The sequence below is a fragment of the Prionailurus viverrinus genome, chromosome C2, assembly GCF_022837055.1.
Source record: "Prionailurus viverrinus isolate Anna chromosome C2, UM_Priviv_1.0, whole genome shotgun sequence".
Taxonomy (NCBI): domain Eukaryota; kingdom Metazoa; phylum Chordata; class Mammalia; order Carnivora; family Felidae; genus Prionailurus; species Prionailurus viverrinus.
Window position 1 is genome coordinate 111,529,866 of NC_062569.1, and position 26,031 is coordinate 111,555,896.

A 26,031-nucleotide genomic window follows, 5' to 3' on the forward strand; every position below is an offset into this window, starting at 1 on the left:
ATATAGATAGCAAATAAGCACAAGGAAAGGTGTCGGCATCATTACCCATCAGGTAAATGCAAATTAAAGACAAAATCAGTTATCACTCTAAACACCTATCAGAATGGATAAAATTTATTAAGACTAGTGTAAACACCAAATGCTGGAGATGCAGCAGAGAAGCTAACTCATTCTTGCCTTGCTGGTAGGACTTAAAAGTGGTACAGTCACTTTGGAAAACAGTTTGCTAGTTCATTTTAAAACTAAAAGTGTGGGGCTCCTGGGTGGCTCAGTTGTTTAAGTGTCTGACTGTTGATTTTGGCTCAGGTCATGATCTTACGGTTTGTGAGATCGAGCCCCAAATTGGAATCTGTGCTGACAGTGAGGAGCCTGCTTGGGATTCTCTGTCTCCCTATCTCTGCCCTTCCCCGACTCATGGCATGCACATGCATGCTCTCTCTCTTTCTCTCTCTCAAAATAAATCAGTATTGGGTATAATGCACTATTGGGTATTTACCCTTGAGTAATTAAAACCTATGTTCATGCTAAAACCTACACGTGAATGAATATACAGATTTGATATACACAATTTAGATTGCCCTCAAGAGAATTATGCTGAGTGAAAAGTCTTAAAAGAATTCATACTATATAATTTTATTTATACAACATTCTTGAAATAACACAATCATAGAGATGAAGAACAGATTAGTGATTGCCAAGGGTTAAGGATTGGGAGCAGGGGGTTGTGGCTATAAAAGTTTAGCATGAGAAAAACTTTGTGATGATGGAACAGTTCTGTATTTTGATTGCAATGGTAGTTACATGAAACATGTGTGAAAACTGCACAGAATTTTAACACACATATACAAGTGCATGTATGGCTAATGAAATCTGAATAAATTTTGTAGATTGTATCAATGTCAATTTCCTGGTTTGATATTGTCCTATAGTTATGCAAGTTGTCAATACTGGAAGAAGTGGCATGAAGGGTACATGGGACCTCCGTGTGCATTTATTTGCAACTTTCTGCAAATCCATAATTATTTCATAATAAAAGTAAAAAGAAAAATGAGTACTACTAAGAAAAAGACACTTCTCTAAATGTGTAGCTACAAGATCAAAATGCTGTTGAGCTAGAGGTATTCAGGGATAACAATAATGAAGACAGCATAGGTTTTCAATCTCTCTTAATCCCCACATAAAAAAGCCAGTAGAACAATTGTAGAGGAACATATCCATAGACAACTCTACAGCAAATATTGATGACAAAATGGGCTCCGTCCCCAAGTGGACAGTGTGAGTCAAACCACCAAAAGCTAAGACCTGGGACAGTTGTCCAAGCAGGAGGAAAAAGAAGGAAGCAACAGGGCATCTGCCAGACCTGAGAACAGGAGAACCACAAAATAGCCAATAGTTTGGCAAACATAAGGGACCAGTTTAAGAATAGTGCTAATCTTTCATCCACCAGCATTGCTAAATTATTTTATTATTTCTAGTAAATTATACTTTTGGGGGGTTCTATGGAGACAACCAGATTGTTCATAGATAATGAAAAGTTACTTCTTCCTTTCCAATCTCCTTTTATTTCTTTTTTTGTCTTATTATTTTGTCTAACACCTTCCGTACTATGTAATAGAACCTGAAATCCCTGACTGATTCTTGACTTAAAAAAGAGAAAAGTACTAACATTTCATTGTTAGGTATGATAATTTATTTAGACTTCCAGATGATCTTTATAAAGCTTCCATAATAAAAATGTTTTTATAATTGTGTCATGGGCAATTATGGCAAGATAGTAACATTGGTTAAATCTTAGTAGAAGATGGTGGTAGAGTAAAAATAATTGCAACTTTTTTGCTACTTCTCCTATGGAAAGTTGGAGTCTAATTCACCTCCCCATGAATCTGTGCTGGCCCTAGTAACATGTCTGACCCATAAAATGTGGCAGAACAAGGCTTTACAAAGCTATGCAGCTTCTTCCTAGGGCTCTTGGGACATTCTCTCTAGGAACCCTGAGATGGCCCCGACTGCCATGCTGGAAAGTCCACAGAAGGTGTCCCCCTGAGTAATCTGAAATGCATCCAGTCTTCAAGCCATTTTCACCAAGGTGTCAGGCACTGAGTGAAGCTTTCTGGAACCCTCCAGATCAGGCCATCTGCCAGGAGTATAAACCATTGACACCAACAGGAGAGTCAATCAAGCCTTGCCCAAACTCCTGAGCAATAAAACTTTAAGATATAATAAAATGGTTGTTCAAAGCCACTAAGTTGCTTTAAGCCACTGCTACTTGGGATAGGTTGTTAAGCAGCAATAGGTAACCAGAACATAGACACAGAAACTATCTTTTATGGTTTTACATTTTTTCATAATTTAGCAAAATTGAGTCTCCTCCTCATTGCTGGATTTGAAGCTAGTTTCCACTGGCTTGGAAAAACAACAAAAGGTGAAGATAGGGGAAGTATAGCCTATAGGTCCTCAGGTTCAATGCTAGATCAAGGCTAAGATCAAGTTTGTATAACCAAGGTTCCTGGTCTAATAGGAATGAATTAGAAAATGGTACCCTTTTTTTGGTGGATATTCCACTGCAGGCTGATCACTTAGTGATGGACAGTATCTTCATGCAATTCAGAAAAAGGAGCACCTTTCTCCAGGCAGACACAGCCTGATACCAGACTGAGGAACAAAATGCAGGCTGGACCTTAGCCCCCACTTGATCCAGCCTTCTTGTGTAGGGCACAATTCATGTAACCTATATATAATATCTTTATAAGCATAAGCAAGGCAACATTTCCACATGTGCAAATGACACAAATTCTTGTGGGTGGTGATGAACTAAATTGATGAGGATAGAAAGATCTTAACAAATCTGTGAGTGGGCAGAAAGGTAGCAAATGCGTGCATCAAGTATATGCATGCACGATCAGTCACAGCTAAGGAGAGGGAGCTAGGGTTAAGGATAAATGCAGAGGTTCCTTCTGACAGCAAAAAGAGCAGCTACTTGATTGAATCATAAAGTGACATTCCCCCTGAGAACAAAGAAGTACCACCCACTTAGCTGATGCTTTGATGGAAGCTGAATAAGGCGGAATCCATCAGGAGAAAAATTAGAGAAAAATTAACAGCATGAGGGCTCAGAGGAAACATGGACTTCTATATATCATAAGTAGGGTATGAAGGACAAACCAGTCAGGTCCCAATGGAAGCAGCTTCAGTGGTGCAGATGGTAACAATGACTACAGCATGCTTGGACTGGAAACCAGTAGACAGGATGATGGTGGATGGTGGGGAAGCAGACTATTCCTGGTGATGGCAGCAGTGACAGCATGAGCTGGTCTCTTAGCTGATACCTGTGGTTGGACAGCAATGGTGGCATTAGATTATTAATTTTGGCAACAGTAATGGAAATGAAGCAGCAGTCAGGGAATTGTTCAACAAACCCTTCACCAACTCTTTATTCAGCACTGACCACGTTTCAGGTATCATGTTGGGTGGATAAAATAAGTATGTTAACAAACAATTATTATGTGCTCAGCCACGTAATAGATGTAGGAGCACAAAATGACCAGAACATTATTTCCACCTCTCAATGACTCAGAATTGAATATGGGTAGCACATGAGAACAAATAATTATGGCAATGTAGGAGTTGTGAGGGGGAAATATATATTGTTGTGCAGGTCCAATGCAGGAAGAGAAAGCATATCCCTTTGCTCTGACATATAGCATTACAGGAGACATTGTGTTACGCACTGTTTAAGATAAAAGATGAATCAGATATACCTTCTGATCTAGGATGATTATAGTCTAATAGATGAGGCAGGACAAGTATAATTCTATAAAACAAGGTAAAAAGAGTTCTGTTTTAAGAAACTTCCAGAGGGGCGCCTGGGTGGCGCAGTCGGTTAAGCGTCCGACTTCAGCCAGGTCACGATCTTGCGGTCCGTGAGTTCGAGCCCCGCGTCAGGCTCTGGGCTGATGGCTCGGAGCCTGGAGCCTGCTTCCGATTCTGTGTCTCCCTCTCTGCCCCTCCCCCATTCATGCTCTGTCTCTCTCTGTCCCCAAAATAAATAAACGTTGAAAAAAAAAAATTAAAAAAAAAAAAAAAAAAGAAACTTCCAGAGAAGTATTTTGGGAGTTTAAAGGAAGGCTCATATATAGTAGATATACTATATATACTATTAAAATAGACTATTGTAAGTAAATGAAAATTCTATTTATTCTATCCTAAATGTCATTTTTTTTTCCTTTTTTGATACCCTTAAATATCATTTCCTTAAAACAGTATCTATTGAGTGCTGACTATATGCTTTGGCCTGAATGTTCGTGTCTCCCCTGCATACACCAAATGCTTAGGTTGAATTCTTAATCCTAATGTGATGGTATTTGGAGATGGAGCCTTTGGGAGATAATGAGAATTAAATGATATCATGAAGGTGGGTGGGGCCCTGGTCCTATGCAATTAGTGCCTTTCTAAGAAGAGGCACTAAAGAACTTGTGCACATAAGCACTCACTCTCACACGCTCTCTCTCTCTTAGTTACCACACAAAAAAAAGAGAGGTCATGTGAGGACATGCCAGGAATAGAGCTTTCACTAGAAACCAAATTGGCCAGAACCTTGATCTTGGACTTCCCCGCTTCCAGAACTGTGAAAAATAAATTTCTGCTGTCCAAGCCACCCAGTCTATGGTATTTGGTTATAGCAGCCCTAGGAGACTAATACAGATTTTGGCACAGTGAGTGAGGCACTATTCCCCCAAAACTCATGTCCTCACAGGTAAAATACATTCATTTCATCTCAATAGCCCCCAACTACTCATTCCAGCATATACTCTAAAAGCTAAAGTCCAAAGTCTTGTTTCAACATCATACAAATCAAACATGGATGACAGAAAAAAACTGAGTGAGACTTATGATTTATCCTGAGGCAAAATTCCTGTCCAGCTGTGAACCTGTGAAACAACACATGTTATTTCCTTCTGAAATACAATGATGTGACAGACAGATTATAGACATTTCCATTCCAAAAAGGAGAAATAGGAAAGAAGGGTTGAGGGGTCCCAAAAAAGTTCAAAATTTAGTAAGGCAAATTCCATTAGATCTTAAGGCTCAAGAATAATTTTCTTTGTTTCCATACTCTGCCCTCCAGGCCCAATTGGGTGGCAGGGTCACCTCAGAGAGCGGTACAGCGCAGTCCATGCAGCTTTCTACAAGGGTGACTGCCTCTGAGGCACCTGGTGGGCCCACCCTTTGAAATAGAGGAGGAACCGGCCCTGCCCTCTGACTCTGTAGTGGGAATGGCAGTCTTCATTTTTGAACAGCCTCTGGGGTCATTGTTCCCTTTTGAAAGATAAGGCATGCTTATAGCAGAGTAGCTCTATGGTCCCATATGGTCTCATATATCACAAAAGTCCAATAGCCTTCCTTCATTCTGCCATTCCCCCTTCATTTTGGTCCTCTTTAGTCCCAGCTGGCAGTGTTTCTTCTGTTATTACTTCTGGCTCTGCTTAGATGGCTGATGAAGCTCATGAGTTGTACTCAAGATCTATCAAACAGTTGTTCAGCCATACCATTAGTGTTTCTTTGAGAACAAGCTTTATCATCTTTTGCAATATGTATAGGCTAAGAATTTTCCAACCTCCAGTTTTTAGTTCCTTTTTACTTAACAGTTTCTTCTTTGGTACATCTCTCTCCTCTTCCATTTTACTGAAAGCAATAGGAAGGACCCAGACCACAGCTTCCATATCCAATTTTATCACTCATAAGTTCTACCTTCTACAAAATACTAGGACACAATTCAGCCAAGTTCTTTGGCACTTTATAACAAAGATCATTTTCCTCCAGTTTCTAGTAACCTGTTCCTCATTTACTCTGAGACCTCGCTGAAAGAGCCTTTAACATCTATATTTCTACCAACATTCTGTTCATGATTATTTATATATTTCAGTAAGAAAATGGATGCTTGGTCTCCATCTCTCACTTTTTTCTTTCTGAGCCCTCAACAGAATTGCCTTAAATGTCTTTGTCTACCAATAGTTCCTTCACAGAAATCTTGGCTTTTTCTAGCACATAACTGAAAACTCTCTCAGCCTCCACCCATCACAACTCCAAAGCGACATTCACATTTTTAGATATTTTTCACAGCAGCACTCCACTCCTAGTACCAAAATTTGTATCACTTAGCATGCTCCAGAGAAACAATCTATTGGATATATATATTTATAAAGATATTTGTTATAAGGAAGGGACTCATGCAATTATGGAAGCTGAGAAGTCTCAAGATCTGTAGTTGAGAGACACCCAAGAAAGCTGATGGTGCAAACTGCAGTCTGAAAGCTGGCAAATTCAAGACCCAAGAGCCAATGCTTCAGTTAATTCCAAAGGCAGGAAAAACAAAAAAAAAAACCAACCAAACAAACAAACAAACAAAAAAAAAAAAAAACAATGTCCCAGCTACAGGCAGTCAAGCAGTGGAACCTCCCTCTTACTGAGGGAAGATCAGCTTTTTTATTCCTTTCAAGCCTTCAACTGATTAGGGCCACTCACATTAGGAAGAGAAATCTGCTTTACCTAAATGTTAATCTCATCCAAAAACAGCCTCACAGACACACCCAGAATAATATATGGCCAAATATCTGGGCACCGTGTGGACTAGTTGACCAGATAAAATTAACCCTTACACTATCTTCTGGGCTCTGGAGTACAAGATGAACAAACTTTTTGTAGAGTTTATGTCCTATGAGGGGTCACATAAATAAATAATTTCAAATACTGCCAAGTGCTATGAGTACTGACCAATAAAATAGATGAAGTGTATGGAAGGAGGTGGGGGTGGGCAGGCATTTAACCTTATAGGAAGTAGAGAAGGTCTAAAAGTTTCTGAGCTCAAGAATGAAATTGGAGTTATGCTTTGGAAAGAGTAATCTAGTCGCTAGGTGCAGAGTAACACATAGAAGAGAGGTTCTGGAAGCTGGGAACCTAATACAGCATTCAGAAAAGATAAAATAGAGAAAAGAGGGTCTGTGGACTCACTGGAAGGCTTGAACACCAATCAAGCAGCCTACCAATTCTACAAATAATAAAGTCTTTCAGGTAGCAATGACAATTAAGGGCATAGAATTATACAATTTTAAAGCTATGAGGAGCCTTAGAAATGATCTAACCTGGGGCACCTGGGTGGCTCAGTCAGTTAAGCGACCGACTCTTGATAATGGCTCAGGCTGTGCTCTCACTGTCTTGAGATCCAGCTGCTTAGAGCCCCAGATAGGGGTCCCCACGGGCTGAGTGCGGAACCGGCTTAGGATTCTCTCTCTTCCTCTCTCTCTGCCCCTCCCCCACTAATGCTTTCTCTCTCAAAAATAATAAACATTTTAAAAAAAGAAATCATTGAATCCACTGGTCACATCGGTGCTCACAGTCTCTCTCTCTCTCTCTCTCTCTCTCTCTCTCTCTCTCTCTCACACACACACACACACACACACACACACACAGCTCAGTAGTATTAAAATCTAGAATGAGAACTCAGGTCTTGCGACACCTGGCTGGCTCAGGCAGTAGAGGATGCAACTCTTGATGTCACAATCATGGGTTCAAGCCCCATGTTGGGTATAGAGCCTACCTAAAACAAAACAAAACTCAGGTCTTTTGCATCCCAGTCCATTAGATGTTCTACCTCATTCAACTGACTCCTAAGATACAGACCAGAGAAGAGATAAAGAAATCTTCTATTGAGTTCCATGAATCTAGCAAGAGAAAGAAAATGTCTGTGTTCACATACATAAAACTTCAGTTTTCTTAGAAACAATTTTACTTCTCTCCTTTCAAATTTTAGATATAGAAAATTAAGCAGTGAATGTCTGCTATTTTGCAACAAACAAGATACGAAGAAGACCTTAAATATTATCTAGTTAAATCTTTCATATAAAGGTGTGAGAGGTGTGTTTTCGCTATTTCACAGCTTAGAAATTTATGCATCAGGTCAATAAGGTCATAGAACTAGTGACATGCAGTTCTATATTATAATCAATTAGGAAATGATAGAGAAAATGGGGAAAAAAGATGAATAGGCTAGGGAATGAAAATGTTATGTTTAACAAATCACAAAATAAACAAGAACAAATTCATTTACTGATGACAACCTTAAAAATCAAACCAACAAAAGCAGCCCTTTAGATAAATATTAAAGTGTTTCAAGAAACTCTAACACTGATGTCTTTGGAAAGGGGACCTGGGTGGCTGGGGACAGGGAGATTTTTCACAGTAAAACTTTTATAACTTGTATTGCAACCATAACAATGTTACCTATTCTGATAAATAAGTAACAGTTAAAAATAAAACCTTCAAATGACTTAGTTCCTGCCAATAGTAATTACTAGCATTCTACAATCCCCCGAGGCTGCTGAAAAATGGAAATTTCAAGAAAGAAAAGTCCTAATTCTATTCTGAAGAGGCAAGGGTGAAATTACATTAAGGGTCAGAAGACTTTCCTTTGAGGTTTGGGAATCAAGAAGGAAGAGGACTACCTACCCCAACCACTATTTGTTCAACTCAATTCTATTGCTATTATTTTTAAAATTTTTTAACGTTTATTTATTTTTGTGACAGAGACAGAGCATGAATGGGGAGGGTCAGAGAGAGAGGGAGACACAGAATCCAAAGCAGGCTCCAGGCTCTGAGCTGTCAGCACAGAGCCCCACGCGGGGCTCCAACTCAGGGACCGTGAGATACTGACCTAAGCCGAAGTCGGATGCCCAACGGACTGAGCCACCCAGGCGCCCCAATTGCTATTATTTTTAGCTCATCTTTTAGTCTGTTACTAAGGAATCCCTTTACCTGAAAGCAATTTACTAACTGGAATCTACATGAAGCGGGAGAAAAGCAATGATCCTGAAACATTCAAATCAGCCCATTCTAATTTAATCCGTCTATTTTGGTGCCACTTACTACATTGTATTTCAATCTTTATGTAGCTCTACTGTGATGTTGAAAATTCTGTTGTGCCCCAAAGCAAAATGATCATTTCTAAATTTTTAATATAAGGGTTTGCAGACCAGTGTATTTGAAATAGGGAGTCATAGCTCTGAATTGATTCTCTAGTAATACCTGCCTTTTCCAATTGAAAATACTATGACTTCCGAAAAATTCCTTGCAAGGGAAATGCTTGTATTTTAAGATGTCTGGTCCAGAGCACGGGGAAAGGACTTGACAAAGCTATTCGATATATGAAAGCTATGGATTGACATTTCGGTTTAGGAATGAAGCAAGAAATCTGAGACAGCTAGTGCAAAACACCCAAGGCAGCGGGCGGATCAAAGCACTGCGGAGGGCGCGGGTGCTCCAGGGATCGCGATGTGGGCTGGTGTGTCAGGAGAAATCCAGCACAAGGCACAACTATGTACTGGAAAGCTGCTAATAGGTGGGAACTCTGGGTCTTCGCATTTCTACCCACTCAGTTCCCGTACATCATCATCGCTTTCGTAACTGGTGCAGACGGTGAACCATAGGGACTCAAGCCCTTTTGGCCGAAGCAAATTTAGATTTACCCGTTTCCCCCAACTCTGATTTCTGCTATCTGCCCCCAATCTAAATGCCTCCAAACTAAAATCTGGCCATAGTAGAAATAAAAGAATCAGTGACACAACAGGCTACCTATAGCTTTGAGCTCTTCTTTCATTCACCTTTACAAGTCCTTCTAATCCACTGGCTTCACAGACATGAAGACATAAAACCAAGCTACAGGACCTGAGAATCTAAGAAGCGCCTACGTGGCTGAAACGGGTAAACGAGGCCCAAATTCTACCAATAAATTGGGCTATTTGGGCTACGCCCCGCCCACTGCTCCTGCCAGCCAATAACATTCACAACTCTTCAGCCACTCCCGCCCATTCGTAGGGCTGCTGCAAATCCTCCACTGACCGCCTGCGTACTGTAGATCCGACTTATATGCGCCCCTCCTCCGCTTCTCAAGATAAGACGACCCTCTGAAGACGGAGAGGACGACACTGGCTACCACTGGAGGCCGAAAACTCCAGAAGCTAGTGTCACAAACAGCGAGGGGACTTAAAGAAAGAGAAGGAGCCACTTACGACGACTCTCTCCCGCCCTGTTCCCCCTAACCCGGAAGTAATTCTCCCCTATTTCCGTTCCCGCCTACGGTTAAGACGGGAGGAGAAGGACGGTAGGGTCTGGCCCGGCATGCCCTGGGCTTCCGGTGACCTCTGGCCCTTTTCTGTCGTCCGCTCTTGCTTCCCAGCGTGCTCGCTCGCTCGCTCATTGCCTCCCTTCCCTCCTTCTGGTCTTCCTTCGCACGCTACCTGGTGACTGAGGCGCCCGCGACCAGCAGTGAGGCGGTGGCGGAGGACACTCAGTCATGGCCGCCTCTAAGCCTGTGGAGGCGGCGGTGGTCGCAGCGGCTGCGCCTAGCTCCGGGAGTGGGGTGGGCGGCGGCGGTGCGACTGCAGGCCCCGGCACTGGGGGCCTGCCGCGATGGCAGCTGGCGCTGGCAGTCGGGGCTCCCCTGCTGCTAGGTGCAGGTGCCATGTACCTGTGGAGCAGGCAGCGGCGGCGCCGGGAGGCTGGGGGCCGAGGAGACGCCGGCGGTTTAAAGCGCAACAGCGAGCGGAAGACCCCGGAGGGTAGGGCCAGTCCGGCCCCGGGCAGCGGACATCCCGACGGCTCCGGTGCTCACCTGGAAATGGTGAGAAGTAGCCCTGGGCCGTGGAGGTGGAACCCAGCGGGTGCAGCCTTTTCATGACGAGTTGTGCAGGTCAGGGGGCTTCCCGTCAGACGAAAGCTGCCTGGAAGCACATGAGGTTAGGGACGCACATTTCTGGATGCTTTTGTAGGGACTGGAATAGCCCGAGGGCACAGGTTAGCGGCCTTCTTTGACAGTTTCCTTTTAGTTTCAGAAAAATACATATGTGGGGTTTTTGTTGTTGTTTTTTGTTTTTTCTGAGTGACACAGCATTTATCTCTGGTGTTTTGGGTACGGGGGATATTTGCAAATGTGATGATGTGTTTAGTGAGGGAAGCCAAATTCCATGAATGATTAGTACATTGTGGTTGATAGGAATTGTGATTTCCAAGGCCTAGAATTTGATAGATAATAACCTTTGATAATGAGCCACCCCGTTATTTGAAGTCTTAGGGTATGGGATGGGTAAATACAGTGACTGTTGGTTGGCAAAGCGAAATGGTGTTGAGTAGCATTTGCTTTTTTATCTATGGGAATGAGTTTTTAAACTTTCTGGGTAGAAGCATCTTAAATTCGTTTTTAAATTTTACCTGAAAAATTACCAGACCAAGCCTGGCCTGCGTGATAAAGGTTCTTTGATGTCAGGCCATTCATCAGAGTATCTGCTGAACTACTTTGTATGGTTTTGTTGAACAGACTGTTAAATCCTTTTGGTATCTGACAGCTGTGGGCAATTGACCTGGCTACATTTAACAATACTGGGATAGGGTGGGGTGGAGGATTTTATCTGCCTCTCGGATTGTACAGTGGTAATTCCAGAGTAAATCAGAGTTCATTGAAACCTTTGATCAAAAAAGTCCCAGTTAAATACATTTGCAAGTCATTTTCACCTTACATTATTCAGGTTAAAGACATGGTTTTGCTAAGTAGTCAAATAAGCTTTAAAGGAAGTTTTATGTGGGAGTGAACTACCATAACTTCATGCCTAATATATGTCAGACATTGTGCTAGGCCATGAAGAGAGCCAGAGACAGTCTTTGCAATGGCAGAGTAAAACATTGCCCCCTCACCCCAGCTTTTTTTTTTTTTTTTTAATGTAGAAAAATGCAGTGTAGTAAGCTGGAAGAACCTATGGACTGTGAGAACTAGGAAATGTGCACTCTATGGTGGGCTCTCCAGCATAGTTACCTTGGGAAAGTCATTTGATCACTCTGATCTTAGTGTCATCCCATACAATAAGAGAATTAAAATACTCTCTTTCAGTCTCATTTTTTCCAGCCCTGAAAATTGGTGATTCTGAATGCTAATGACAAATCTGAAATTCTCTGGTCATTTTTATTTCATTTGCTAGTTTAACTTTAATCACGGAAGAATAATGAATGAATGAGAAATATATAAAAGCTTTTAGTTCTATAATCACTAGATTATAGAATTCTTACACATGAAACTTTTTGACATTTTTTTGTAGTTTCAAAAACTTCTCTGTCTCACTCATTTGGTGTTTGAATTTAGTACACCATTGGTATAGAATTTAGCAAACTGTCTTACAGATTTTAGATTTTCTTGAGTCCATTTTTAGTTTTTCAGCATTGCCTGGGATAACAGGGTGATGATTTTTGAATTTTTGGAGTGTTTTGTCGTTTTATCAGAATAATTTTTTATTAATTCACTGCTGCTAAAAATTAGATTTTAAGATTGACTTATTTGTGTAACTTGAACTGCTCTAAAATGATTTATTATTTTTGACCTTAAACTGAGCAAAACACACATATGGTTGTTCACCTTGTGGAATTTGTGGGCTTATATTCTTGCTTTGAATTACTAAATGATTCTTCACTAAAGCAACAGTAGGAATGTCTTTTCCATTTTTGTAAAGGAAATTTGTGTTTTTACTGATGGACCAATAAATACTGAAAGACTATTTTTTGTCTTTTTTAAGTCTGGTCCTTAGAATTATTATTAGATTTATCTAAATATAACTGACCACTAGTTATAATTTATTTATTATCTGTGGTTGGAGAAATTGCTTTATATTTGAATAGCACCTTTCAGTTGGCAACCTTTGTGGGTTTTGTAACTAAGGAAGTCATTTGTTTCGACTGATGGAAAAACTGGCAGAATCCTGATGCTGTGTTCTTTCTCCACCTGAGCAATAGCTATAATTTTTAAGGGAATGAAGGAATGAACAAATACTGTCGGTTCAAGGTTCAGTGAATAAAAGAGAAAATCATTGTTTTTTGTCTGTTGGCCTATGTTTGCCTTAATGTAAAATGAACTAATAAAACTGGCTGGCTTGAGATTTTTGTGTACAATGTAGACTGTATCCAGTTATCTTTTTTTCTGGAATAAACACCGGAAAGTAAAAGCAGAAATTCATATTTCTGTTTAATTAATGGGGATTTTAGGATTTCACTAAAGAAAGGCATCTAATTACAGTTGATAGCATCTGACATTGAAATACTTCAGGTATTAAATCATGTTCCATTTGGGGGCACTGGAAAACCTACCACAAGGTGCTATTTTGCTTCAGTAATGTTTTTAAAAAGACTTGAAGAATTACAGATTTCCAAAGTTGGATAGATTCTTTGAAGATCATCTTATCCATATGGCTTCTCAATCTCTGAGTCTCTGAGGTATCACAAGGAACTACCACACCCACATATATACCAAGTATGGTATTCTGGCTGCACAGATGTCTTAGGTATTTTTTTTTTTTCAAACAGGATTTTTTGAAAGGTGCATTTATTTAAAACTTTGATTGGCTATAGTAGCGTTCTATCCTGTTGTTTTTTAATTTGATAAAAAAAATAGTTATTCTGGTGTTCAAGCTTTTTTAATGTTACACAGTAGTTATCCCACATGAAATGGTTAGAAACCACTAATCTAAGTCAGCCCTCTAGAATGGGAAAGGAGAAATGTACTTAAGCATTTTAATTAGGAGAGCAAAGACTGAGTGACCTGGTGTTTTCAGTCATCTTTGAAATGAAGTAATTCTCTCCCCTCAAATGATCTGTTTCTAGTCACTTTTTAAAAATCAGGGTCACTGGGGCACCTGGGTGGCTCAGTTAAGCATCTGACTCTTAGTATTGGCTCAGGTCGTCATCTCATGGTTTATGGGATCAAGCCCCACATCAGGCTCTGTGCTGACAGAGCCAATAAATAAATAAATAAACTTTAAAGAAAATAAATAAACTTTAAAGAAATAAAAATAAATAAACTCAAATAAACTTTAAAATAAACTTTAAAGAAATAATAAAAATAAATAAACTTTAAAGAAAAACCAGGGTCACCAGTGACATTTCTATGTAACTAAGTACAGTGAACACCTTTCAGTCTTTATCTTAACTTGATCCTTGGCAGTATTTTACATTGTCTTCTCTTAATTTCATAACTTTTCCTGTGGCTTCTGACACATTGTATTCTGATTTCCTTTGCCTTTTAAAAAATTCCTGATACCTCCCTTGCTGATTGTTCTTGGTCTCCTTTCCAGGCTCTTTTCTTTACCTCTTCCTTTTGGTGACCTTCATGGTTCTATCATAAGCATTCTCTTACTTTCCACACCTTCACTGGATGCTTGCTTGCTGTGCAGGAACTTATCACGTATACTGATAGCTTCCTAATTTCTTGTGTATAGCCTACACCTCTCAAGAGGCCCAAATTTAAGGGGGAATTCTCACTTCATTACCTTACAGGTATTTCACATCCAGACTCCTTCCTGTTTTTCTTGAGAATACCAACTAATGTGCCTCATCAGACTACTTTCCTAAGCCAGAGACTTGGATATCATCCTTAACTTTTAGCTATTGGCATATTCTCCACATCTAATCCAGAAAAACATCCAGAAGAGTTTTAAGCCTGACTGCTACATTCCCACGGCCATTATTTCTCAACTGAATAACTGCTACTCTCATTGTCTTCCTTGAATCCATTTGTCACTACCAGAATAAAATCCTGACAGTTATGTGCTTAAAATCATTAAGTGGTGTTCTGTTCATTGGCCAACAGATAAAGTTCAAACTCATCATCATTTAAGATCCTCCATGATCTTGATCCTGTTTACCTCTTCAACTTTATCTCTTGACATTTCCTCTTATTTCTTGGCTTTGGATATTCTGTGAACACTGCCTAATACTCTACCTTCTCATCCTTCAAGTCACAACATGTATATCATTTAACCTTTTCTGAACCCTTTACCTGGGCATAGGTTATGTGATTACATAACACTGAACTTTTCCCTTCCATAGCACTTACCACGTGGTACTAGAGTTGCTTATTCATATCTTTCCTACTATACTCTTGAATATGTGAAGGCTGGGACTGGCTCTATCTCACTATTCTCAGAACCTAATAAATGCCTTGTACAAAGCAGGTGTTGAGTCAGTGTACCAGTGAAGCTTCATTCTTTGACATGTGTGTGTGTGTGTGTGTGTGTCCACATCTCCACAAGTTGAATATTTTTTCAGAATTCAGCTTTTCATTTTTATTCCACCAGTCAACCTAGAACTTGGTGTAACAGTCTTAAACCTTACTTAGACATTCTTTTTATAAATCACTTGATTTTGTATGAACTACAACCATAATCCTGCAGAACCTGCATTCTTACAAATGAATTCTTAGGTAAAGAGTGTTCTGTATTATGATTCAGTGGGTGGGGTTGGTTGTAGATTTTTGAAATATTGGGATATAATACGGGAAACGACTTATTATCTCAGGTGTTATCCATATAATAGGTTTTATTCATATAAAAGTAATATTTGGTTGATAAAAGTATTTTTAAAAGACTTTCTCATGCTATAAGTTTTCCACAGTTGATTGCTACTTCTGTTAAGCTGGGATTCGAATTTTTAAATATGCTTTTGGAATTTGGTAAATTTAAGAGAATGAAGCCATTGAAAAGAAACAGTGTTAAACCACTTTGTCTATATTTTGATATATGTAAATGTGTATTATGGTGATACCCATTTTATTTTCTTACACATAGATTACCTGATTCCAGCTCATTTCCTTTCACAGTAACTATATGTGATTATCAGAATAATATTTTGTAAATATTTGCTGAGCATTTACAGTGAGTCCTTATTGCCAAATGTCTATCATTGAAAGCTTTCTATAATGTAGTCAATGTTACCATTGCAGGACTTGTTTTAAAGGACCCTTTCTGGTCTGAAGTGTGTGTGTGTGTGTGTGTGTGTGTGTGTGTGTGTGGTTTTTCCTCCTTGGAGTATTTTCCTGGCTGTTCTTTATTAGTCATTTTTGTTCCAGAGCACATTCCTGTAAGTAACCTTCACTGACTATCAAATCTCCATTACTTTTTTTTCAACTTTGTATTCTACTAAATTTACTGGCATTATACCTTAATATCTGTTCCTTTGGTCTTTAAATGTTACTTGTTTTTTCCAGAGTAGATTAGCCTCTGCAAAAGGTACAGGGTAGATTTGTAGGTTTTGCCTCTTGTTTGACAAGTTCTAGCACAGTGCTTATGGAGAGGAGACCTACATATTTACTGTGTTTTTCATTGTTGCCTTTTAGATTTATTACCTGAGTTACTTGTTTTTAATTCTTGTGTCTTACCCAAATACTTTTGGATATGTGTGTGTATATTTATATGTAGTTGCTACTTTGATTCTAATAATTTTCTGGTTATTAGTTACACAGTTTACTGATTACCTAATCACATTTTCCCAATGTGAATTGGGGTTTCGGGTTTTTTAATCAGTGGTGATTCTTTAGAGAAGCTGCCAGTCTACTTGTTTCTTGACCTGCCTCTAGCGTTCCTTCAGGGTAAAGACTATCCTGTTGATTGTGGAGTCACATCAAATGTGCTTTTTATTAAAATGAATTCAGTTATATTTCCTTGGCATAAAGAAAGAAAAAGATCTAATTGTGCTGATGACTCACTTTGTCTTTTCATTTAAAGACCTTTTGCCCTAAAGTTAGTAGTTACCAAGATAGGATATCTGAATCTGTTTTGTTTCAGTTCCAGAGTGTGAATCTGGATGTGATTGTAATAATATTCTTCATAAAACGTGGATGACAATCCATGCAGTACGGAAGTAAAGTTTAGGCAACCTGGAGTGGAATTGCTAGAGTTTGAATCCTGCCTTGAGCAAGTTACTCAGACTGTCTGGCCTTCAGTTGCTCTTCATGTAAAGTGAGGATAGTAATAGCACCTACCATGCATCTCCAGTGTGGTGCTCTGCTAAAGATTTGTCAAAAGTAATTTTGACAGTTGATTTTTTTAAATGTTTATTTATTTTTCACAGAGACACAGTGAGCAGGGGAGGGGCAGAGAGAGGGAGACAGAGGATCTGAAGCAGGCTCTGTGCTGACAGCAGAGAGCCCGATATGGGGCTCGAAGTCAAGAACCACAAGATTGTGACCTGAGCCAAGTCCAGTGCTTAAGGGACTGAGCCACCCAGGTGCCCTTTTTACTTAATGCATTAACTTCAGGATTCCTTGTGAGATTTGGCTTCAAATATTTATTGAGTTCATTTAGCAGAATCACATGGAATCATGGAGTTAACTCTGCTGAACAGCTATTCATTATGAAAGAGATGGAACTTACCCAAATCATGCATGGGGGGGAAAAAAACTAAGTTTTCTAGTAGACCATTTTAAATCATACTTTATGTGACATACTAGGCAGATGTCAACATCTTTTTCATAGTTCTTCTGTATTCTAACCAGTATTGATGAAGTTTGAATTTACACTCATGTATGAAAATTGAGTATGTGGCTGAAGTGGAGTAACGAAAGTTTGGAGTCTTGTGTGTAGGTCTTGGTGGTGGGAAGTTCCTGGAAGGTTTTGAGCAAGGAATGACATGATACAATTTACTTGTTAAAAAGAATTTTCAGAGCAATTAGAAAATAATTTGTTGTAATAAATGCAGAGAGAGCTGCATTTTCACATAACTTCAGTGTAAAATATTATGGAATGTTCAGAACCTGAAAACGACTACCCAAACCAAAAGTGATTTCCAGTAACATAAATGGCTTTTAAATGTCTTTTAAACATAAATGGTTTTTAAATGACTTTTAAACCACCTGAGTACTTTTAGATATGCAAACAAACCATATGAAATAAACTGGCATTTCAGGATGTTCCCATTATGTTTTAGATCAGTATGTCTGCATCTCATTTATCAAATATGCTTTCAAAATTGTCTTTGAGCTTGTTTTCTAACTCCAATCTTTAATTATGAAAGTTCTTATTATAACTCAAGAATGTAGACTGGTGGCGGCAGGTGGGGATTACTGAAAAGCAGTGTGAAGGATTCTTGTAGGATGGAAAATCCCTCATAAAGAATTGTTCGTCATGTGTTCTCTAATACAAACTTTTTTGTCCAGTGCACTTATTTTAATTTCTGCCTGGTTTTGGCCTCAAAGCTTGTGAAAATAAGGTCTAGTTCCTGATGTAGAGGAAGGCTGGCATTGTGTTAACCAGCTTTTTGTCCTACATTTCATCAGTGGGCCAAAATGATTAGTTTTTCTGTACTGTCCTTGCTGTAATGCCATTCTTTTTCTGCATTTTTATTTTTTTTATTAAAAAAAATATTTTAATGTTTATTTATTTTTGAGAGAGAAAGAGAGCACAAGCAGGGGAGGGGCAGAGAGAGAGAGGGAGACTAAGAATCTGAAGCAGGCTCCAGGCCCTGAGCTGTCAGTACAGAGCCCCTGTGCAGGGCTTGAACTCACAAGCTGCGAGATCATGACCTGAGCTGAAGTCGGACGCTTAACCCACCCAGGCCCCCTGTCTGCATTTTTATTAAGGAAGGGAAATAGTTGGACAGAAAGTAATGAGGCAGACAGTGGGCTAGGGGTGATAGGGATGTTAACCAAGGTTGTGCTCTCCAGAAATGTGGTTTGGTTTGCTTTCTGGAGTGGCAGTGGAAGCAACTGAAAAAAATTTGCACTTGGTGATTTGCCTATGTAATTTGATCCTTTTCCACACAGTGTCATTCAAACCATTGTTTTTTTTACAGTATAATAAGGAAAAGACGTTAATCAGATTCTAATTTTGGCCTTAGGAGTTAAAAGATTTTTTTTTTTTTTTAAGACTTTTCAAGCCCAACATGAGGCTTGAACTCAACAACGCCGAGATCAAGAGTCGCATGCTCTACTAACTGAGCCAGCCAGGTGCCCTGGAGTTAAAGAATTTTTAATAACTTTTAAAAGGAGCTATTATAAAACGACTAATGGAGGAAAATAGCTAATTGAAAGATTCACTTGGGTGGTTTTAAGTTGATTTAGACTTTGCTGGATAAAAATAAGTATCCATCCTCTAAGTAGAGAAAGGAAAGCCTTGTGTACTCATCTCTCCAGATATGTCTGTTCTTTTAACTTGTTAGCCCTTGCTATAACTGCCTCCTCTTGTATTCTGTATGATATTATTTAGCCTTAAACTTCTAGTAGACAAGAAGGAGTTCATTACCTGTTTCTGCAGAGACAAGGTCATTACTCTGTCCAGAAGATGTTTTTATCTAATCTATAAATCTTTATTAAAAATACTGAATAAGGGCACCTGGGTGGCTTAGTCAATTGAGTGCCCGACTTCTGATTTCAGCTCAGGTCATGATCCCAGGGTCGAATCAGGCTCCATGCATGGAGCCTGTGTAAGATTCTCCCTCTCTCCCTCTGCCCCTCTCCCCAGCTCATGCTCTCGCTTGCTCTCTCTCTCTCTCTAAAAAAATAAAAAAGTTAAAAAAAAAAAATACTGGGGCACCTGGGTGGCTCAGTCGGTTGAGCATCTGACTCTTGATTTCAGCTCAGGTCATGATCTCACAGTTGGTGGGATTGTGGGATCTAGTCCCTCGTTGGGCTCTGCACTGATAGTGCAGGGTCTGCTTGGAATTCTCTCTCTCCCTCTCTCTCTGCCCCTCCCCCCCCTTCTCTCTCTCAAATAAATAAACTTTTAAAAACAGTCTTCAGTAGGTCTGTAGTCAAATATACTTCTCACATGCTTTTAATATGCCACATTATTTTCTACATAAACAGTCCCTAGTGTTTAAGGATGTGTATTAGCCATGTCCTAAATGAGTTAGAAACATTGTAAACGTTTTGCCAAAAATTGGAAGAATGTTTATCTTGATATTTAGTATCAAAAGTAACTTTCCTTATTTTGAAGTTTTATTAGCCCGTAAAGATTCCTGATTATGATGTGTTCTTGGCAAATTGAGCCTTTTATCAGTAAAGCTGTCCTTTTGTGTTCCATCTGAGGCTTTTTAATGTTTTTTTGGTCTGATACTGCCTTATTTTTCTTAGTGTTTGCCTTCTCTAACTTTTATAGTCTTTTTGACCTGTCACTTTGTTTTAGGTCATGCCTGATAGCATAGTTTGAAAATTTTTTAATATGGAGATTTAACCTATTGACATTTGTTGTTATTAACCTGTTTAATGATTCCTGCCATATGTAACCTTTTTTGTTTCTTCCTTTATCCTCCCCTTTCTACTTGTATTGATAATTTGCCCTACTTTTGGGTCTATTTTTAGTGATAAGGAAGTTATACTACCTCTATTTCTGTTCTTGCAGTCAACCTTAAAGACTAGTTTGGCTAGGTATAAGATTCTAGATTGGAGATAATCTTTCTTCAGAACTTTAAAGTTGTTACTTCATTGTTTTTTAGTACCCCATGTTGGTGATATTCTAATACCACTTTGGTTCTTTTTCCTTTGTGGATAATCTGTTTTTTCTACCTAAAAACTTTTAGGATTTTTGTTGGCAAATTTCACCATGATGTGTCTAAAAATGTGTGTTATTTCAGCTCCAGGAATTTTCTTTTCTTTTTTTCTTTTTTTTTTTTTTAAGTAGGGCTCACACTCAATGTGGGGCTTGAACTCACAACCCTGATCAAGAGTTGCATGCTCTGCTGACTGGGCTAGCCGGCCGCCCCTCCAGGAATTTTTCTAATATTTCCTTCAACACACCATTCTGTGCCTTTCCTTCTAAATTCCAGATAGGTAGATGTTGGAACATCTGAATTTATATTCCATGTCATTTAGGTTTTCCTCCAAATGTCTCATCTTCCTGTCCTCTATTTTCATTGCATTCTCACAGATTTCCTTGGCTCTATCTTCTACTTGTTAATTTGCTCCTCAGTTATGCCCATTCTAATATATATAGTCCCAGACTGTCTATTAAGATGATCTCAGCAGAAACTGAGTTTTTTTCTTTTAATGTTTATTTTTGAGAGAGAGACAGGGAGGGAGAGAGAGGGAGAGGGAGAGATATCTCAAGCAGGGGTGGGCAGAGAGAAGGGAAGGCACAGAATCTGAAGGAGGCTCCAGGGTCCAGGTGGTCAGCACAGAGCCCGATGTGGGGCTCAAACCTATGAAATGTGAGATCATGACCTGAGCCAACGTCATATGCTTAACCGACAGAGCCACCCAGGCTCCCCAATCCCAGACCGTCTGTTGAGTTGATTATAATAATCCTTTTTAATTTTCAAGATGTCTAATTAGTATTCTTTCAAAGCAGACTCCTTTTAAAATGACTGTGATAGCCTCTTATTCCTCTGATGTTAAAGTTTCAGTTTGCGTGGTTTATCCTGTTTTCTCAAATACTAGTTTTTCTATTTGAGTTGGGTGCCTCTCTCTTAGGGTATTAAATTTTTTTCTATGGTAGCAGTTCTCAGCAGTTTGGTCTCTTGTAAGACAGCCAAGGTATGCCTATCACTTACCTCTTGGGTGTAGGGGATCCTCGCTCCTTCTGGATGACAGCCCTAGTCCAGGCTCACTTCTCCTCTCAATGGAGTGGGAGGACTGTAGGGGCTGCTTCAAATGCACTTTTCCAGCAATAACTTGATAGTTACCCTCCTATAGTCTATAGATATATAAGAGATTCCTGATTGTCTATTATGGATATTTTGTGCTAAAGATTTTCACTGTCAAAGCGTTTGGAAGATGATTGAGGCTTTTGACAAATGGAAGATTTTATATTCATCTTTTAATTTATTTGTGGTTTATTTGGGTCTCCTACATCCTAGTTTTAAAATATGTTCCTTATTGACACTAGCTGGCTTAAACTAGCTGTTTAATATTCTGAACTTAGATAAAAGGAGTTTCCAACAAATCTTTGCACACTATACTTTTAAAAAATAATTAGAGTAGTACTTGGATTAAAGGAGAAGGGAAACAAAAGGTAAATAGTGGGGGGAAAGCAGCAAAGAAAAATGAAGCAAGAGTAAGGGGGAAAAAGAGCACATTCAAAAAAAGGTTGGTGTTTCACTTTTCTGTTTAGGAGTGAGATGCCCTGGTCCATAAGCAACTTGGCTTTCACGACTCCTGTAAGTTATTTGTGAGGGCAACTACTTCTGCTTTTGTTTTGTCAGTGCTTACCTGTTGCAGACATTATGTATTCTTTCATAATCACATATTTGTTAAAGTTGGATGATGGCTGGGGCTCCTGGTGGCTCAGTCAGTTGAGTGTCCAACTTCAGTTCAAGTCATGATCTCACAGTTTGTGGGTTCGAACCCCATGTCGGGCTCTGTGCTGGCAGCTCAGAACCTGGAGCCTGCTTCGGATTCTGTGTGTGTGTGTGTGTGTCTCTCTCTCTCTCTCTGCCCCTCCCCCACTTGCGCTCTGTCTCTCTCTCTTAAAAATAAACATAAAAAAATTAAAAAATAAAGTTGGATGATGCTGACAAACAATAAGTTTTGGGTAAAGACATGCCACAAAGCTCTTGGACTTAGCAGCTAGAACCTGGATAACTGGAATTGTCTCCAGAACGCTTCCCAAATGTTGACTGAAGTATTCACAACTGTCCTCAGTGGGTACTACCTACGAACTCTTCTTATTGTACACAGTATGTAAGTTGGGTCCTCTAGGAAGACTCTGAGACTAAGACAAGAGTACAGAAAATTTATTGATGAGCAAACAGCAGATTTGGGATAACAATTATAATGAAGATGACGAAGTGTGTCTAGTATCTATTCTATACTATTGACAAACAGCCCAACAGAAAAATAGCAACACACATGAATAAGTGGTTTTCAGAATAAAAAAGCCTCATGGCCAATAAACATGAAAAGATTTTCAGATTCATTAATAGAGGAAAATGTAAATCAAAATAATATTGGAGTATTACTTTATACCATGGTTTTTCAATGAACTTGGCACTATTGACATTTTGGATTTGATAATTCTTTGTGTTGGGGGGCTGTCCTGTGCATTGCAGAATGACAACAGCATCCCTGATGTCTACCCACTAGGTAACAGTAGCAGCTACCCAAACCTACCCCCTGCAGTTGTGACAATCAGAAATTTCTCCAGACATTGTCAAATGCATCCTAACTGGTAGTCACTTCTGACTGATAACCCATTAGGTTGGCAAAAATTAGCTATCACAACTCTTGCTGGCAGGAATGGCAGGAAAGTGGATTTTAAATATAAAGTACTACAGCAGTTTTTTTGAAATTAAAAATACATAAACCTTTGGCTTAGCAATCCTACTACTGAGACTTTATCCCATGAAGATATTTATATGAAGTGACTTACATCGTAAACAGCTATTCTACATACCCATTTTTCTTCTGTGAGTTTATCACTGTTTAGTCTCTGATCTTAATCTATTCCTGAGTATTGATAAGTGTTCTTTCTTCTCATTTCAGAACTCTCTTGATAGAGCGCAAGCAGCCAAGAACAAAGGCAACAAATATTTTAAAGCAGGAAAATATGAACAAGCTATTCAGTGCTATACTGAGGCGATCAGTTTGTGCCCTATAGAGAAGAATGCTGACCTTTCCACATTTTATCAAAACAGAGCTGCTGCCTTTGAACAGTTGGTATGTATCTTAGGGTTTTTTTTTTTTTCCTGTTCTTTTTGTTTTCTTTATTTGCATAATGTTTCAGTTAGTACCACTCAAATAAACCTAATAAGTTTTTTGAAGTTTTGAAATTACAGGCTTTTTGTTTCCATATCTTTTAATTACATAACTTTTTTAAGAACAGATTTGAGTTTTGCTGGTTAAAAATATAATCTAAGGTTATATATATCAGGTTCTATAAAATTAGACAATACAGGAAACTACAGTGGAGTTTCTGGTAACCCCATCCTTCTCAACAGTTTGAGGCTATTTTTTTCAGTTTTTTGTTTCCATAAATATTAATAGTAGCATGCGGGGAGACGAAACTTATTACACAGAATTATTTGTGACATTCTTTAATTGCCACTATATCTTGTGCAGCTTTTCTTAGCACATGCAGATTTGTTTTATTCTTTCTGAAATGGTATATGTAGTAGCTGTTACATGGTTGTATACTGGAGAACATCTAGTGATGAACATTTGGGTTGTTTCCTGTTTTACCTATTGCATTCAGTATTTGAGTAAATATTTTCATTAAGTATTTTTTTGCATACTTTCGGGAGGATAAAATTCTAGAAATGGAAATCTAAAGAGATAGCATCAGCACCTACTCCCAACAATATGAGCATGCTTGTTTTCCATTACTCTTGCTGACTATATTATCAGTCTTAATATTATTTGCCATTTTTTCTCTCATTGTTTTAATTTGCACTTTTAGAAATGTTGCTGAAGTTCACTATTCTTTTCTGCGGTTATTGGGCATTTGTAGTCTCCGCATTTTTTTGTTCAACCAAATATTACTGACTATCTTCCTATACGGAAGGTTGCTATGGTACAAGCTGGGTCTATAAAAGCAAATCATTATGCATAGAACTCAAGAATAGCTAAACAATGAACTATTTAAATGACATTTTCACAAATGCTTTAAATAATTAACATGATTCAGTAATAAAAAAATGACAAGAGATGGGATTGGTGCATAAAACAGTAGAGGAGACAGTGTTACAAACAGAGGAAACGGTGTGTATAATTGCTCTGAGGCAGGAAAGAGTTTGGTGTGATTAAAGAATTATAAAGGATCCTGGAGTATAGAGAGATGCAATTGGAGAGGCAGCAGAGGGCAGATGAGACAAAGTCTACAGCGGTAAGGAGTTTGGATTTGATTCTGAGTGTAATGGCAAATATTTAAGGGTTTTAAGTAAGGCAGGGACATCCTCTAAAATTGCTTTCAATGTTCTGTCAAGAATATATTGTAGGGAGGCAAGAGTGGAGATGGGGACACCAAGTAAGGATGTTGCTGAGGCAGCCTATGTGAAACATGAAGTAAGCTGAGACCAACAAGTTGCTGTTATATTGGATATGAAGGGTGAAGAAAAGCAGGAATGTAAATAATAGTGGAATGGGGAAGGAGTGAGACAGCTACGTAGAAGTTGAATTGAGAAATGTCTCTTTTGGGAGTCATCTAATTTTCTATTTTATATAATGCCAGGATGTTAGATGTGGTCACCTAGGGTGAGAGAAGAGATGAGACCTTGAGGACTCAGGTGGAGGGGAAGAATTTAGCAAAGGGAATTGAGAAGGAGCAGCCAGTGAAGTAGGTAGAAATCAATTAGAGCGGCAGTTCTTTGGAGGTTTGGCAATAAAGAGGAACCAAGAAATGGGGTAGTAGCTGCAGGGAATTATGGACTCAAAGGAGGGTTTTTAAAAGATGGAAAATAACTAGAGTAAGTGGTTTTTTTTCGTTTTCTTTTTTTTTTATATGCTCATGGGAATGATTCAGTAGAGATGTAGATTGATGTAGAGGTGAAATAGCTAACAAAGTAAAGTCTTTGAAGTGGAGAGAGTATGGATCCAGCTCACAAGTGGAGGATTGGCCTTTGATGAAGAGGGGTGCTTCCTCAGTTTTAACAGGAGGGAAGAAGATGATAGCACAGAGATGCAGGTAGGTTTGTAGATTTGGTGGTAGAGAGATGGCCTAAGTATGTCCTTTGCCTGTTTTTGAAAATCAGGTTGCTTTTCTTTATTTACAGGTATTTACAGAGCTGTTGTAATATATTGTGGATCTTAACTCTTTTTATGTATTGGGAATATTTTTGTGTGTTGTGAGACTTAACACTCAGCCTGTTAAGTTTTGAAAAGTAATTTCTGTTGAACAGCGATTCCTTTAGTGTGACTTTTTTTAATACTTTCAATTACAGCAAAAATGGAAAGAGGTGGCACAAGATTGTACAAAGGCTGTTGAACTTAATCCCAAATATGTGAAAGCTCTCTTTAGACGTGCAAAAGCCCACGAGAAGCTAGACAATAAGAAGGAATGTTTAGAAGGTGAGGGTATTTTTGTGTTTACATATGAAAATTATATAAGGCTTTGTAGTCATTGGTAAGTTTATATGAAGTAGAGAAATCACTTGTATTTAAAAGTTAGATTCTTCCCCAACTGAGAATTTGTTTTCTAATTTAAATTGAGATTTCTGATACTTGAGTATTGTTTCTGTTCTCAATTATGGGACTAAATTAGTATTAAGATTTGAAGTTTATATACCATACATTTTTAACTTGGC

At 38.8% G+C, this 26,031-nt stretch overlaps 2 protein-coding genes across 6 annotated transcripts in view; one reads left to right on the forward strand and one right to left on the reverse strand.

Annotated features, from left to right (window-relative positions):
- LNP1 (leukemia NUP98 fusion partner 1) overlaps nucleotides 1-10,114 on the reverse strand; it is a 38,325-nt gene extending 28,211 nt beyond the window's left edge. Inside the window, exons 1-2 of one of the 5 annotated variants that reach the window (XM_047875309.1) lie at nucleotides 10,062-10,114; nucleotides 3,163-3,326 (exon numbers count right to left, since the gene is read on the reverse strand). The gene's annotated coding sequence lies outside the window, so the exon portion shown is untranslated. Of the gene's footprint in view, nucleotides 1-3,162; nucleotides 3,327-3,758; nucleotides 3,778-9,624; nucleotides 9,762-9,891; nucleotides 10,033-10,061 lie in introns of those variants that run through there. The other 4 variants (XM_047875307.1, XM_047875310.1, XM_047875308.1 and 1 more) reach the window with 4 other exon arrangements.
- Nucleotides 10,114-26,031, forward strand: part of TOMM70 (translocase of outer mitochondrial membrane 70) — a 33,862-nt gene continuing 17,944 nt past the window's right edge. Inside the window, exons 1-3 of the mRNA XM_047875306.1 lie at nucleotides 10,114-10,672; nucleotides 23,276-23,449; nucleotides 25,669-25,795. Of these exons, the coding sequence (XP_047731262.1) occupies nucleotides 10,346-10,672; nucleotides 23,276-23,449; nucleotides 25,669-25,795 (628 nt within the window). The 5' untranslated portion in view covers nucleotides 10,114-10,345. The remainder of the gene's footprint in view (nucleotides 10,673-23,275; nucleotides 23,450-25,668; nucleotides 25,796-26,031) is intronic.